The sequence below is a fragment of the Petromyzon marinus genome, chromosome 61 (assembly GCF_048934315.1).
Source record: "Petromyzon marinus isolate PM22_M1 ecotype Great Lakes invasive population chromosome 61, UKy_Petmar_22M1.pri1.0, whole genome shotgun sequence".
Lineage (NCBI taxonomy): Eukaryota > Metazoa > Chordata > Hyperoartia > Petromyzontiformes > Petromyzontidae > Petromyzon > Petromyzon marinus.
In genome coordinates this window covers 11049248-11064810 of record NC_133727.1, presented here as the reverse complement: position 1 = coordinate 11064810, position 15563 = coordinate 11049248, and the positions used below count along the sequence as shown (strand labels likewise).

General features: G+C 51.1%; 3 protein-coding genes across 3 annotated transcripts in view; 1 reads left to right on the top strand and 2 right to left on the bottom strand.

The window, feature by feature from the left end:
- FAXDC2 (fatty acid hydroxylase domain containing 2) overlaps nucleotides 1-15563 on the bottom strand; it is a 31639-nt gene that overhangs the window by 10995 nt on the left and 5081 nt on the right. The window contains exons 3-5 of the mRNA XM_032976887.2: nucleotides 13960-14051; nucleotides 10432-10535; nucleotides 8939-9060 (exon numbers count right to left, since the gene is read on the bottom strand). Coding sequence (XP_032832778.1) covers nucleotides 8939-9060; nucleotides 10432-10535; nucleotides 13960-14051 — 318 coding nt within the window. The remainder of the gene's footprint in view (nucleotides 1-8938; nucleotides 9061-10431; nucleotides 10536-13959; nucleotides 14052-15563) is intronic.
- Nucleotides 881-7470, top strand: LOC142906089 (uncharacterized). The gene has a single exon (XM_076053553.1). It carries the CDS (start codon nucleotides 1445-1447, stop codon nucleotides 6758-6760), a length of 5316 nt encoding a protein of 1771 aa, XP_075909668.1. The 5' UTR covers nucleotides 881-1444; the 3' UTR covers nucleotides 6761-7470.
- Nucleotides 7382-15563, bottom strand: part of LOC116955719 (serine/threonine-protein kinase PLK4-like) — a 42680-nt gene continuing 34498 nt past the window's right edge. The window contains exon 8 of the transcript XR_012930059.1: nucleotides 7382-7519. The gene's annotated coding sequence lies outside the window, so the exon portion shown is untranslated. The remainder of the gene's footprint in view (nucleotides 7520-15563) is intronic.

Here is a 15563-nt window from a genome sequence, read left to right as displayed (position 1 = left end):
GAAAAATTGCGTTATAATAAAAATTGTTTCAATGGGAATTATGGACTTATGGGGTAGTAGGTTTTGAAAACACCAACATGACTTGACATATTTCACAATAATGTGTTATATTATCGTTGATTTTTCTTACATGTTCTCTTATAATTACTGCTTTTCAGTTTAAGAATATAATTGCTTAATTAAATAAAAACATGAGTGAAAAATGCATATTGCAGCGTTAGTCGCTAAGCCACTCGTAATAAAAAATCAACAAAGTTGTATGCAAAGCAAGACAAATAATATAAAATAAAGCACAGTCCGCGATAACGTGAAATGCGTACGCAGGCCAAACAAAGACTGAGGTGCGTGGGCAGCATCTAGAAGCATCCAGCAGCATCCGAATGCCTTGTGTGATGATGCTACACCGAGGCAGCCGTACGACCACTTATTCCTACTCGCGCGATGCAGTTCTGTTCACTCGATCCAATTCGTGTCATGAAAACACACAGCTTTATAGCAGAACTGAATGTACTTACAAATTACTTAATTGGATAAACACAAGACGGTAATAGAACCCCCCCCCCCGCCTACCGAGAGAATATACCCGTCGGTGAAACGTGAAGTGAAAAAAGTATTTGATCCCCGCGATTTTGTACGTTTGCCCACTGACAAAGAAATTATCAGTCTATAATTTTAATGGTAGGTTTATTTGAACAGTGAGAGACAGAATAACAACAAAAAAATCCAGTAAAACGCATGTCAAAAATGTTATAAATTTATTTTAATTTTAATGAGGGAAATAAGTATTTGACCCCCTCTCAATCAGAAAGATTTCTGGCTCCCAGGTGTCTTTTATACAGGTAACGAGCTCAGATTAGGAGCACACTTTTAAAGGGAGTGCTCCTAATCTCAGCTTGTTACCTGTGTAGGGGTGCTATGGGGAATAAACACATGACACGGGAAGGTGTGGTTCACCCACACCTTGGTGGCTACAACAACGTCCGCTAAGGCTCCAGTGGGTATAAAGTGCGGGGAGCCAGGGAGCTCGGGGCAGAGTGTGGGGCCCGAGGCTGAAGCAACCAGTGAAGAAAGAAGGCCAGCTAGGTGAGACCCTGGAACTCCTGTGACCGCTGCCCTTTTCAGGGCCGGCACAGCAAGCCAGTGGTGCGGCCCCAGAGCCCCAGAGTCAGAGTCCTTCTAAGGGCCGGTCTGGTCGGCGGGGTGCCGAGATCTGTGCCTAACCAGGGCCGGATCTGATAGCCTCCCTTAGAGCCCTACCAGGAGGAACTGGGAGCCTAGAGCTTAGGCTAGAGAGCCTGGGGTGTGTTCCTGAGTTATACGGGTGGAGGGGCCGCTACCCCTTCTAGTGTAACCCTTGTTAAGGTTTAAATAAATAGTGCTGCTTCTATTCTGCCGTCTCCGTGTCCTGGAACCCACTACAACTGGTGTCAGGAGTGGTCTTAAAATGGACACAAGGAGTACAAACCGATCACAGGAACCCCAGGAGGAGGACGGCTCGCCTGGGATTGCGCCAGAGGCCGCGGCCGACGATCCTGGGATGTCCCAGACGCCCCAACAGCAGCCGCCGCTGGAGGAGTGGCCGCCGATGGAGGACGGGTTGCAGGCGGCTCACTCTCGACTGGCTGAGCTGCTGTATGCCGTGGCTTCCACGCTGGAGGAAATCAACCGCGCGGGGCTGCGGGCGCAAAGGCGGCAGAGAGACGAACGCCGTTCAACGGCCATTCCCGCCGAAACACAGCCACCAGATTTCGGATTTGCCGCCATGACAGTGTCCGCCACGGCGATTGGAGGGTCGCAGCGCCACGTGGACGCCGTGGGCCAATCAGCGGTGGTGACGTCATCACCAACGGACGCCCGCTGTCAGGACCAATCGGCGGGCGCATCGTCATCACCTGCGCGACCGCCGATGGGTGTCCCCAGCCCCTCAGACACCGGTGGAGAGGCCGGAAATGGCGCGCGGCACCTCTCAGAGACGAAGCCATCGTTTCAACAACGCCTGCCGGTGTTGAAGGAGTTCGTTTCAGACGGCGGCGACTGGGGGGCCTTTCAACGCCGCTTTCTCGCTCATCAAGAGATGGCCGGCTGGACGGACAACGAGGCGTTGAGTGCGCTACCGGCCATGCTGGACGATGACGCCCTTGCTACGCTCATCACAGCTCCCAGATCAACGCGATCTACGCTACAGTCGGCGCTCCAGGTCCTCACCATAGTCTACGGGCCATCGTCGGACTGCCGCAAACTCTTCCACGAGCGGTGCAGGGGCCAGAAGGAGCCACCGCTGGCGTATCGCACGGCTCTCCTGGCCCTCGCAAAAGCGGCTTTCCCGCGGATGGACGGCGAAGGGGTGGACGCGATGGTGACGGAGAAGCTCCTGGCATTGGCCCAGGAGCTACAGATCGTCATCGTCGCAGAGGACGACGCGGACATGTGCTCCTTGCGGGCAGCAAGACACATCCACGCGCACCTGATAGCGCAGCGTCGATCACCTCTCGTCCCCAAGGGCGCAGCTGCGGTGTGCGCTGGGACGCCGACCATCCCCCCCTCCGAGGAGGTCTTCGCGGCGGGTCGCCCGGTGGAGTGGAGATCCGGAGGGAGGCCGGCTCGGACCACACCGGATCGCCAGGAGCACCCCAAGGCGCTCATCACGTGCTACAACTGTGGCCGCAAGGGCCACGTGGCTGCGGAATGCCGGGCGCCTCGTCAACGACAGCCGGGACGGTCGGACGGCGCTCCAGCCTACAGGCCTCCGCATCGCAACCTGGCAAGTCGCGGCACCCCACATGCTCGGCCTGTGCACACACCTGTCCCCACCTCGCGCGTTTCGGTGTACGGGCCTCGGGGTACGCCCATTGGTTTGTTGGGTGGCGGCGGGGTCGAGAGGGTGCTCGGGCCGGGGCAGTGGACGGAATTGGCCCACCGCATTGTTGCTGCGTCGGCAGGCTCGTCCGTGGTCGCGGGTCGCATTGACGGGGTCGAGGTGCGTATCCTCGTCGATACGGGAGCTTCGGCGACCATTGTGTCAGACTTGATTTATAATATTCTTCCCGTTCAAAGCCGCCCCTTGCTCCCAGTCACCGTTCCGTGTTACGCAGCGAACGGGGGTTCGCTGGGTATCATAGGCCAAATTCGAGCACAAATTTGCATTGGCGATATCAAACTCTCCGGGCCGATATTAGTCTCGTCCTCGCTGGCGGTTCCGTGCTTGTTGGGGACGGACTTTTTGGGCAAAATGCCGATTAAAATTCTAATTGATCAGGGTTGCATCGAGCTTCCCTCGGGCCGACGGGTAACATTCCTGCCTTCCCCTGTCACCTCAAGGGCAGCGTGCGCGTCGATACAAGCGTTCGTCACTCGGACGGTGCGTGTACCTCCCGGGGCGCAAATGCTCGTGCCCCTTCGCTTGCGTCGGCCTTTCGTGCCCGGTGTTCTGGACCAGGGAATTCTGTTAGGGCCCTCGAGGGCTGGGGAAAACGGGCTGGATCTGGTGGCCGCTCAAACGCTCGTTAAGGGGAGCGATGACCCGTTTATCCTCGTCCTTAACGTTGGCGTACAGACGGCCGTCGTTCCTCAGGGAACTGTGCTCGCGCACGCGACACCGGTCCCCGTGGTAGACACGGTTATGGGTAATGTGGGGACCGATCCTCTGGCTCAACCGCATTCTGAGGGGGACGATAGTTGGATGGACACACTATGTTCGGGCACGAGTGATCTGTCCGACTCCCAGCGTGCCGGCCTACGCACCCTTCTGACGGAATTTTCCGATGTTTTTAGTAAACACAAATATGACATTGGGTGCACGAAATTGTTGCGTCACCACATTGACACGGGTGACAATGCCCCGGTACGCCAGAATCCTTTTCGGTTAAGTCCGGCCGAAAAAGATCATGTCAAATTGGCAGTGGATGACATGCTGGCTGCAGACATTATAGCCCCTTCCACCAGTCCATGGGGAGCACCCATAGTGCTTGTCAAAAAGCACGATGGGTCCTTGCGATTCTGTGTGGATTTTCGCCGCCTTAATAAGATCTCCGTGGCCGACGCGTATCCACTTCCCCGGATGGACGAATCTCTGGATGCTCTGGCTGGCGCACGTTTTTTTTCTACGTTGGACTTGTTATCCGGATTTTGGCAACTCCCATTGGATGATGAGTCCAAGCCAAAGACTGCGTTTCGCACACCACACGGCCTATTCCAATTTAACCGGTTACCTATGGGATTACACTCCGCTCCGGCGACATTTCAGCGCCTTATGGAACTGGTTTTGGCTGGCTTACAGTGGAACGTCTGTTTGATCTATCTGGATGACGTCATCGTGTTCAGCAAGACATTTGACGAACACCTTTTGCGCTTGCGCGCCGTGTTCCTCAAAATGCGTGCTGCGAATTTGAAATTTAAGCCGCAAAAGTGCCACCTGCTACGGGAATCCGTACGCTATTTGGGGCACATCGTCAGCCGCTCGGGCATATCCACCGATCCCGCAAAGACGCAGTGTGTCAACTCCTGGCCAACCCCCACCTCGGTGGCTGAGGTCAGGAGTTTCATTGGATTTGCGTCTTATTACCGGCGGTTCGTCGCGGATTTCGCGACCATTGCTAAGCCCTTACACGCTCTGACGGCGAAGGGAGTGAAATTTCACTGGGGCCAGGAGGAGGAGGTCGCTTTTTGTTCCCTTCGCGACGCTCTCGTGCGGGCCCCTCCATTGAGCTACCCCGATTTTTCGGAACCCTTCCTGCTCGATACAGACGCCAGCAATACGGGCATTGGGGGTGTGCTCTCACAGGTGATCTGTGGTGTGGAACGCGTCGTGGCTTATGGCAGTAGGGTTTTGTCTCCGGCGGAACAGAGATACTGCGTCATGCGTCGGGAACTCTTGGCTATTGTATTTTTTATGCAACAGTATCGCCCATACCTGTACGGTCGGCATTTCACTGTCCGTACGGACCATGCGGCATTACAATATGCCTTGCGGGTGACACAGCCTTCGGGGCAATTGTCCCGATGGCTCGAAATCCTTCAGGATTATGATTTCACGACCACATATCGGAAGGGTGCTCGGCACACTAATGCGGATGCGCTGTCTCGCCTGCCGCCCGCCTCAGATTGCGCTTGTCTCAGGGGATCGGGGCGTTGTAAGCCGCCAGAGGATAGCCCCCCCTTAGATATCCCGGTTCTCGCTGCTGCCACTGAGGACCCCTTGCCTGAGGGTCCTGTCGGGGAGGGAGGTGCGGACTCCTTGCTGGGGTTGTCCGTTGCGGAATGGGGGCGCCTCCAGATGGAGGACGCATCCCTCCTCGCGTTGCGTCGTCGCGCAGGGGGTTCCGTGCGGGGGGTCGCGGGGATTGATTCGTACGGGCTGCTCCAGGGGCTCCTAATGCATTGGGATGGGAGGGCCTGCCGTCACAGGCTTGTGGTGCCATCCGCTTTGCGGGGTAAGGCCGTTTGGGCCGCACACGAGCGACTTTTGCACCTGGGGACCCACAAGACCCTTGCCGTGCTCCAGCTGGATTTCTTCTGGCCGGGTATGGCAAGGGATGTGGATGACCTCCTGGGTGCATGCACTCAGTGCGCCCAACGAAAACCACCAGCGAAAGGCGCCTGCCCACCGCTACAATCTATCACGGTCTCTCGGGTTAACGAACTCGTCGCACTCGATATATTGGGGCCCTTCCCTGCGACCCCTAGGGGTAACAAGTACCTGCTGGTTGGCGTGGAATATTTCACCCGATGGCCTATGGCATGGCCTCTTGCTAACCAGTCAGCAGCAGCCGTTGCCGAGGCCTTTGTCCAGGGCTATGTCCTCGACAAGGGTGCTCCCGAACGGCTGCTGACTGACCAAGGGAAGAACTTCTCTGGCGTCCTTCTGCACGAGGTGTGTGCGCTTCTTGGTACGAAAAAGATTCGCACTTCCCCCTATCACCCACAAACCGATGGCATGGTGGAGCGGCTGCATAGGACGCTCACATCTATGTTGTGTCACCAGGTGTGTGACTCCCAGACCGATTGGGACCTTCACATTCCGGGGGTTTTGGCCGCCTATAGAATGGCTCCTCACGCGGCAACCGGCTTCTCGCCGTTCTTTTTGATGTACGGTCGCGACGTTGACCCACCAATTGCGAATCAGCTCCGCGTCTCGGAAACCAGCAGAAAATCGAAATTGGCCGACCACGTTAAATTTAATATCCTGAGGTTGACCGAGGCGCGGGAGGCAGCGGCCCAAAACTCTTCCTCTCGGCAGAAAGCCAACGAGAGGTTGCGATCGCGCCAATCACGCACACATGCGTGGAAGCCAGGCGATCAAGCCTGGCTGCACTGCCCTCAGGTGCCGTTGGCGACCTCGGCGAAATTGTTGCGGCCTTGGAGGGGCCCTGTGGTTATTGTGAAGGTTATGCGGCCGCAGTGCGTTCGTATCCAGTGGGGGAAACGCCGCTGGTACGTACACCCCTCGCGTCTGAAGCCGTTTGTGGCGCCGCGCGTCCCTCCACCACATTACACAGGCCGAGCATGTGATGTCTCCGCTGACTCCCGGACGGCGTCTTCGTCACCTGCCCTTGATGCTTCGCTAACTGTTCCACCTTCAGGCGCCTCAAGAATGACGGCTTCCAGCGCGCCTGCGCCACCCGGTGGGGACGGAGTTTGCCCTTCCGGGGTGACGGAAGACGGTGCACCTGCACAGCCGGTGCCCACTGCCGGGCCGACCGGACCCTCCCCCTACGATGGACCCGCAAATCGGACTCGCGCCAAAATGCGCCGCTTGTTGTAAAAATGGTTCTTGTTACTCTTGTTGTTCACTGTTAAGTTTTCTTGCTGCGTTGATGGGGGGGGCGGGTACAATGTATATGTGTATATAGTGTAATTTTGTATAGGTGGGTTGGGTTATTTATTGGGGTGTTCGTTCTTATGAGGCACGCACGGGTGGGGGTTTGTTGTGTTTATTGTTCGAGTATTGTTGCAGCCGGGACGGCTGCGGGTTACACGGGAGGGGGTGATGTAGGGGTGCTATGGGGAATAAACACATGACACGGGAAGGTGTGGTTCACCCACACCTTGGTGGCTACAACAACGTCCGCTAAGGCTCCAGTGGGTATAAAGTGCGGGGAGCCAGGGAGCTCGGGGCAGAGTGTGGGGCCCGAGGCTGAAGCAACCAGTGAAGAAAGAAGGCCAGCTAGGTGAGACCCTGGAACTCCTGTGACCGCTGCCCTTTTCAGGGCCGGCACAGCAAGCCAGTGGTGCGGCCCCAGAGCCCCAGAGTCAGAGTCCTTCTAAGGGCCGGTCTGGTCGGCGGGGTGCCGAGATCTGTGCCTAACCAGGGCCGGATCTGATAGCCTCCCTTAGAGCCCTACCAGGAGGAACTGGGAGCCTAGAGCTTAGGCTAGAGAGCCTGGGGTGTGTTCCTGAGTTATACGGGTGGAGGGGCCGCTACCCCTTCTAGTGTAACCCTTGTTAAGGTTTAAATAAATAGTGCTGCTTCTATTCTGCCGTCTCCGTGTCCTGGAACCCACTACACCTGTATAAAAGACACCTGTCCACAGAAGTAATCAATCAGATTCCAAACTCTCCACCATGGCCAAGACCAAATAGCTATCCAAGGATGTCAGGGACAAGATTGTAGACCTACACAAGGCTGGAATGGGCTACAAGACCATTGCCAAGCAGCTTGGTGAGAAGGTGACAACAGTTGGTGCGATTATTCACAAATGGAAGAAACACAAAAGAACTGTCAATCTCCCTCGGCCTGGGGCTCCATGCAAGATCTCACCTCGTGGAGTTGCAATGATGATGAGAACGTTAAGGAATCAGCCCAGAACTACATGGGAGGATCTTGTCAATGATCTCAAGGCAGCTGGGACCATAGTCACCAAGAAAACAATTGGTAACACACTACGCCGTGAAGGACTGAAATCCTGCAGCGCCCGCAAGGTCCCCCTGCTCAAGAAAGCACATATACATGCCCGTCTGAAGTTTGCCAATGAACATCTGAATGATTCAGAGGACAACTGGGTGAAAGTGTTGTGGTCAGATGAGACCAAAATGGAGCTCTTTGGTATCAACTCAACTCGCCATGTTTGGAGGAGGAATGCTGCCTATGACCCCAAGAACACCATCCCCACCGTCAAACATGGAGGTGGAAACATTATGCTTTGGGGGTGCTTTTCTGCTAAGGGGACAGGACAACTTCACCGAATCAAAGGGACGATGGACGGGGCCATGTACCGTCAACTCTTGGGTGAGAACCTCCTTCCCTCAGCCAGGGCATTGAAAATGGGTAGTGGATGGGTATTCCAGCATGACAATGACCCAAAACACACGGCCAAGGCAACAAAGGAGTGGCTCAAGAAGAAGCACATTAAGGTACTGGAATGGCCTAGCCAATCTCCAGACCTTAATATCATAGAAAATCTGTGGAGGGAGCTGAAGGTTCGAGTTGCCAAACGTCAGCCTCGAAACCTTAATGACTTGGAGAAGATCTGCCAAGATGAGTGGGACAAAATCCCTCTCGAGATGTGTGCAAACCTGGTGGCCAACTACAAGAAACGTCTGACCTCTGTGATTGCCAACAAAAGTCTTGCCACCAAGTACTAAGTCATGTTTTGCAGAGGGGTCAAATACTTATTTCACTCATTGAAATGCAAATCAATTTATAACATTTTTGACATGCGTTTTTCTGGATTTTGTTGTTGTTAATCTGTCTCTCACTGTTCAAATAAACCTACCATTAAAATTATAGACTGATCATTTCTTTGTCAGTGGGCAAACGTACAAAATCAGCAGGGGATCAAATACTTTTTTCCCTCACTGTAGCACCTTCACAATAGCCCTCGCACTCTTAACGGAATTTCACAAATACCAAATGCACTCAATTGTTTATCCGATTGTTATTATTTGGTTCTGGCTGGAATGGGAGCAGTGCCCCCTGGGCACCACCGCAGCTAGCGCTCACCGGCACATTCTTATCGGCTTGGATCTTGTAGCGGAGGAAGAACGCGGGCCAGCCGGTCACGTCCACGCACATCAGCAGGGCGTTGAAGAGCCAGAACATTCCGGTGGGGACCACCATCGAGCCTGGCTCCACCACCACCACCACAAAAACGACCAATCTGCATGTCAGTGCTTTTTTCACATGTTACTTTTGTTGTTGCTGTTGTATAATTAAAAAGAGTTCCGTTTAAACTTTTACTCCATTCATTCAATCTGAATCTTTCGCAAAGTAGCACAATCCTTCCTTGTTATAGCGAACAGCCAACGGAAGCGGATATAACAGCTACCTTGTGCGATTCCCTTACAAGTGACCTCTGGTGCATGCAGTAAGGGGGGCAGCACTTTCCCACCCATCCTGCCCCGCCATGCCCCCCCACCTCGCTCACTGCATGAGTCACCAGGTACGTAATGCAGAGTGCTAGTCACTATGCCACCACTACCCCCACCCCCCCATACACATTTTCCATATGCAAAGACAAAGATTCCCTGTATAGTCTGAACAGACTGTTGGGACAAGTGCCGCTAGCAAACACACGAAGGGGCGGGTGACCAATACCACATGCACACAAACACAGGCATGAGCCAAGCCAATCAAAGCAAGCGAGTCTATTACATTCACAACAATGACAATGCAAAAGCTAAGCCTTGCAATGGCCTTGTCCCCAATACATAACATTCTAATATTCAATTTCACAATCTCTTTAGTTACTGTTTGTTAAAACAGTGTGTACCTTACGCACTGTTTTATCGCCAGGAGATATACTTGAGACAATACATGTTTTCAATTGCCTTTTAAGGCTGGCAGGGCACACAAGATTAGTTTGGGCCACTTCCCTAGTCTCTCGTATGTCAGGTACTCAATTCAATTGAGAGGAGAGTCACAAATAAGCTGGTGGAACTTGAAGTATTTGCTGCGATCAAGGGATTGAGAGAACAAAGCCTCTAATGGATACAACGTCTAGATTCATAGCAACTCCTATTAACCCTTTCCCGTTCATCCGATTCCGTTCCGATAACGTACGTTTACATCATCATAATGGAATTTGAAGTAAAAGGCCACGCGGGAGGGCACGTGGCACAGTTTGGCACCAGTTATCAGAGCGCGACGGACTTGTCGCTACAGCTCTCTGCGGTGAGGACAGTACAATGTCTTAATTAAAAAGAGAAGTGCTACGCCTCTCTAAATCAAATTAACGCCGAGCCGCTTGTGCATTCCGAAATTCAGCGGGCGAATGGGACACCCACCGACCCTGTGACTTGCAGTACGTGTCGGAATGGGAAAAGGGGTTAACTACATCGATATGGGGGAGCCACTCTCCGTGTGGCCTCAACGTGCACCCCATCTGACACCTACTCCACTGCGACGTCACAGCCGCACGGTGTAAATTTATGGCTGCTGTTTGTTGTTGTTGAATGCAAGTGTGCTTTTATCTCGCATTCGACTCGAGCACGCACAGAAGACAAAGATCTTGAAAGGTTCCTCCTCGTAGGCATTGTAGAAGAGAGCCCATTGCGACTGCCAGAAATCACCGGACGCTCCCCAGAACTGCTGCAGGTGCCTGTGGACCAGACACGACGAGTCGATAAAGCCAACCCGGCGCTCATTCCTTTTTATATTTTCTGTTTAACAAAAAATAATAACATACATTTTTTATCCTGATTGGGTTATCGTAATCAAAGTATCCATTCAGATCTCACAGAGGCAGAGCGGTGCAATCCTTCATGTTACGAGAACTGCCCACATAAAGTGAATGTCACAGAGCTTCCTCTGAGATCCCACCAAGTGATCTCTGATCGACATTGTAGAGGGGCAGCACTTTTACACCACACTCTGCCATATGAGTGATGTACGTTGAACTTCTTTCATACCGTACGCAGCCAACTGTGCTAATGGGAGGTGCAGGGGGGAAGGACAACAAACTAAACACAAAACAAAAAAATGTATGTCGTCCGTCAAAATCTGAATATTTTATACTGTAGGAATCTAATGAGCTATAAAGATATTTTTAACAGATGTCCAGTAGGGACACGGGGTAAGAAAGTTACAACAACAAACAATACAAATATGATAGGAGTGCAAAGTACAAAAAAGGTAAACAAAACATCCAAACATACAAATACAAGCATACTCTTTGGTTATTTCGGTAAAGTCACGTAGGTATAAAATAAAAGACAACTAAACCATCCCCATCCTACCAGACAGACTACTGAGGTATTAACTTATTTTTCAAAAGCAAGCTGGCCACAAGTAATAGCTCAACCAAGTGGCTTATCACGTGGACATTTATAGCAGAAAAATTATCTAAATAGTCTAAAAGCATGTTACTAAATGTGGAGAGAAAAACCGGAGGACTTGGAGAAAAAAATCTACATGACCATGGGGAAAACATGCAAACTTCAAATATGCAGGCATCAGGGTTGGATCGAACTCCCGACCTCCTGCATACGAGGTGAGGAAGATGACATCACACACCACCGTGAGTATGGTTTGGCCAGAAACAATGTTGTTGAATTTTCACTAGCTCAAGTTTCCCAGCACACCGCCCCCCTCCCCTCCTCCCCTCCGCTGACATCGCAGGGCACCCAGAAGAACGCCGCTTGAAAACATTCCGTCTCGAAAAATGTATCATGTTCATTTGCATGACAGTCAAAAGTGAAATTTTTTCAGAGCTGGAAGTTAGCAGCGCTGTATTTAATGAGATGGAATTTGATGCAGACATTGGACAAAAGGCCGAGACCAGCAACTTCTTGCATATGAGATCCTGGTTTAATCACAGCAGGCTGCCTCAATTCGAACACAAGATCTCAGCGGTTTTCAGATCAGCACTCTGACCTCTTGAAGTACCTCTATCTGAAGCTCATTTTTTTAAACAGCCTGCTACACCTGAATTACATGTGGTGATCACCCATCCAAGTGCCCTGGAGACTCAAGCCTGCTTAGTTTCTGAAATATGCCGGGAAAAAAATCTATGGTCGGCACAAGCAGGCAACGGGTTGATGTGAGCAATTCACTAACTGTGAATAGGCAGCACTAAACCCCAGCTGTTGTTTGTTTAACTTGTCAATATTTATGGGGCTGAACTATTGTGCCTCTAACTTGGCAGTAGTTGGGCACCACGGTGGATAGAGATGTTAACTGCCTCGCTTGGTATACAGGAGGTCGTGGGTTCGATCCCGACCCGCAATGCCTGTTGTATACTTGAAGTCTGCATGTTCTCCCTGATGTCGTGTGGATTTTTCTCCGGGTCCTCCGGTTTTTTTCCTCCACATATAGAATTAACATCACGCGTTTAATAGTATTTGGCTAATGTAAATTTACAAATGAAAACGCACTTTTCGTTGAGCTATTATTTGTGGCCAGGTCGCTTCTGATAAAGAAATACAGAGCTCAGTGGATCCTGGTAAAATAAACAAAAAGAATGGTTTAGCTAAAAAATGTAGTTTATTATTACATAAGTTGCGTTTTTTTTTTGCTGGATGTCACTTCTGTTTGTGTTTTTAAAATACTGTAATCGGAGACTAGCACACGCGCTACACAGTTCACAATGCGCTCGCTCAGCAGCACCCCAGCTGCGAGTGACGATATATTTTCAATAATAATACATTTCATTTATGAGCGCTTTTCTGAATACTCAAAGACACTTTACATAAAATCATAAAAGCAGCAAAAACAACATCAAATGGTAAAAACACATCAAACTTAGCTAAACATTAAAAGCAATTTTAAAAAGGTGAGCTGTAGTCAATGATTCGAATGCTGGAAGTTCGGTGTGGTCACGGATTTGTTTTGGGAGAGCGTTCCAAAGTGAGGGTACAGCTATAGAGAAGGCTCTGTCGCCCCAGGTTCGACGCTTGGTCCTGAGAGGTGGAGTCAGGAAGTTGGCGTCAGATGAGCGAAGGCTACGGGATGGGTTGTGGCACTCACTGCTCATAGAAGTGCACCTACAATATATATTTACAAATAGGCCTGTAGCAATTCACCGCCCCACCAAAATCATTTCCATAAATTCTAACGTAGTTTTGTTTTGTTCCATTTTTGCTTGTCATCTCGTTAATATAGTTCACCCCATTAGCCTAATTCTAATGATTGTGTAGCGAGTTCAACTGAGTCCAGATGCATTTCTTGGAGGCAACACATTTATTAAAGCTAACAAACGGGGTACTACCCCTTAACAAGATAAGAACCTATGGTGGTGGACCACCAGGCTAACTGCTCTAATTACACTGGAACTAGCGACAATGGACCGGACACTAGCTTGGGTCACGGTCCACGTGTTGGTGACTCTTGTAGGACGTAGGACGTAGAACGTAGATTCTTCAGGATGAACAACAACAGCCGGTCCCTCTCAGGGACCCGGCTTATATCCTCTGTGGTGTGGCTGGCTCCGCCCTTAGCCACGACCATCTTCTCGAACCCTCGAGCAGGATCTCGACCCTGACACGTGACCACCCCTAGCCCTCACCTGGGGCCCCTGTGTAGACTTTACCGGTCACGTGTCCTCTAGGGTCAACCAGAGTGCCATGGCCCTTAGTAACCCCATTCCCTTGGCCGGCACCCTGACACCCCATCCTGTCGGGGTTGGCACTGCACGCAGAGCGTGGTGCCATCCAGCGCTGTCAGTCAGCGCTCACCGAGCCCCTCTAGGGCCGGCATTACACAGTGACATCCGCGATGTCACTACAATTGCGTACGACTCGTTTCCATCGTGAGTGCATTATTAATAACCGATAGTTGCGCAAATTATTTCATGCACACATTTTAAACCATTGAGGAAGGAGTGCAATGCTCGCAATATCCACCATGGCGCAACCTCTCCACGATTACCAACCATCAGGCGCGTGCAGCGCGTGCGGCAGCTTGATTTACGCAAGAATGGAAACGTATCTGTGACAATCGCAGGGAAGCTGCACGGTGCGGGGTGCTGGCGAGGACTCGGGTGGGGCGGGTGAGTTTTGAGGAGCACCGAAAGTCGAGGTTCTCACCATGTGATCGTGTTCCTCGCTGCGGCAAACACCAGCAGACCGGTCCCCAATACGAATGCCGCTTTCTGCACCGAATCCCACACCTGTCCACTCTGCACACAAACACCACACACAACCAAAGTCTCATTTTTATGGACACTGGGAAATGCTGGCCTTTGCGGGCCCAGGAACAGCACACAAACAGCACAGGAACAGCATAGGAACAGCATAGGAGCAGCACAGGAACAGCACAGGAACAGCACAGGAGCAGCACAGGAACAGCACAGGAACAGCCACAGTAACAGGGCCTGGATCAATGTCCATATGCATGGGCTCAACCTCTCTGTTTACTATTTGTTTTGCATTTGCAACAAGAGCAATGAGAATAACAATAACTTTTCCACTTTTGAATTCATTTTTCATATAACCTTTAACACAGATTAAAATGAGCACTGCTTTGTGCGTGTTAATTGTATTTATCTGACCAGAAACATAAGAATAGTGGTGCTGCAGATATTGAAAACATCTGTGGCAACAACACAGATTTGGCCAAACGTTCCGTCGCGTATAATCACAGTCGTGTGGAGTCACTGCACTTCTGTTAAATCTCAATTAAAAATGAATTTATTTCGAACAGTTTTTTGTGTTTAGTTTGTTGTTCTTCACCCACACCTCCGATCAACACGGTTGGCTACGTATGGTGGCAAAGAAGTTCAACATACATACATCTAACTTGGCTGGAGCCACTACTGTGCAAGTAGGGGATGTTAATTTGTAATGTAGCTGCAGAAATTTTTTACATTTTGTTTATGAGCTATGTATGCCACAGGAATGGAATTATTTACTCTGGAAATTAACATTATGTGGTTTTCAATACCCTCTGTACAGCAGATGGATGTGGCACATTTCAGGGGCAGATATAATGGACTGCGACCGAATTGAAAACACCAACTCACTGCACTTGAGAACCCAGTTTAGTCAGACAGCTGCCTGGATTCCACCCTAGGATTCTCAGCGGTGCCTACACGGCGCTCGGACTTCTGAGCCGCCTGGCCACATCATTTTTAATTCAACGATGTGAAGTGCTGCTGCATCAACCATACGCCGAGACGAGTTATTGAATGACCAAGGAAGACACGCCAATGAAGTGGCTACCAGCCTACCTGTGGAGTAATCTCATCTCAGCAAGAACAGAAGAATTGGCCATGCATGGAGGGGGGGGGGGCGGAGGGGGTCACAGTTTGCTGACCTACATATACAGGAGGGGATGGCACTGGTCTTGCAATCCAGAGGTCGCTCGTTTAATCCCCCAAAGTAGCAGTTGAAATAATGGTACAAGTGTCTTAAATACCCCCCCTTGAAAACTATTTTTTTTTAGATTGAAAACGTATTTCTTTAGAACTGCATTTATGTTTAGTGTGTGGTCCTTCCCTCGCACCTCCGACTAGCACGGTTGGCCTACGTACAGTGCGAAAGAAGTTCAACGTACATAAACACAACCACTTCTATCCACCTAGCAGCATAAATGGGTGCACACACCAATTAATCGACTGGCAGGTTGCCTATGGTGGGGTAAGGGGTGAGTGCTCCCACCTCTTCCAAGAAGTCTGGCCAGTGTGGAAGAG

Excerpts from the sequence above, each read along its gene's own strand:
- LOC142906089 (XM_076053553.1), top strand. The coding sequence starts at position 1,445 with ATGGACACAAGGAGTACAAACCGATCACAGGAACCCCAGGAGGAGGAC.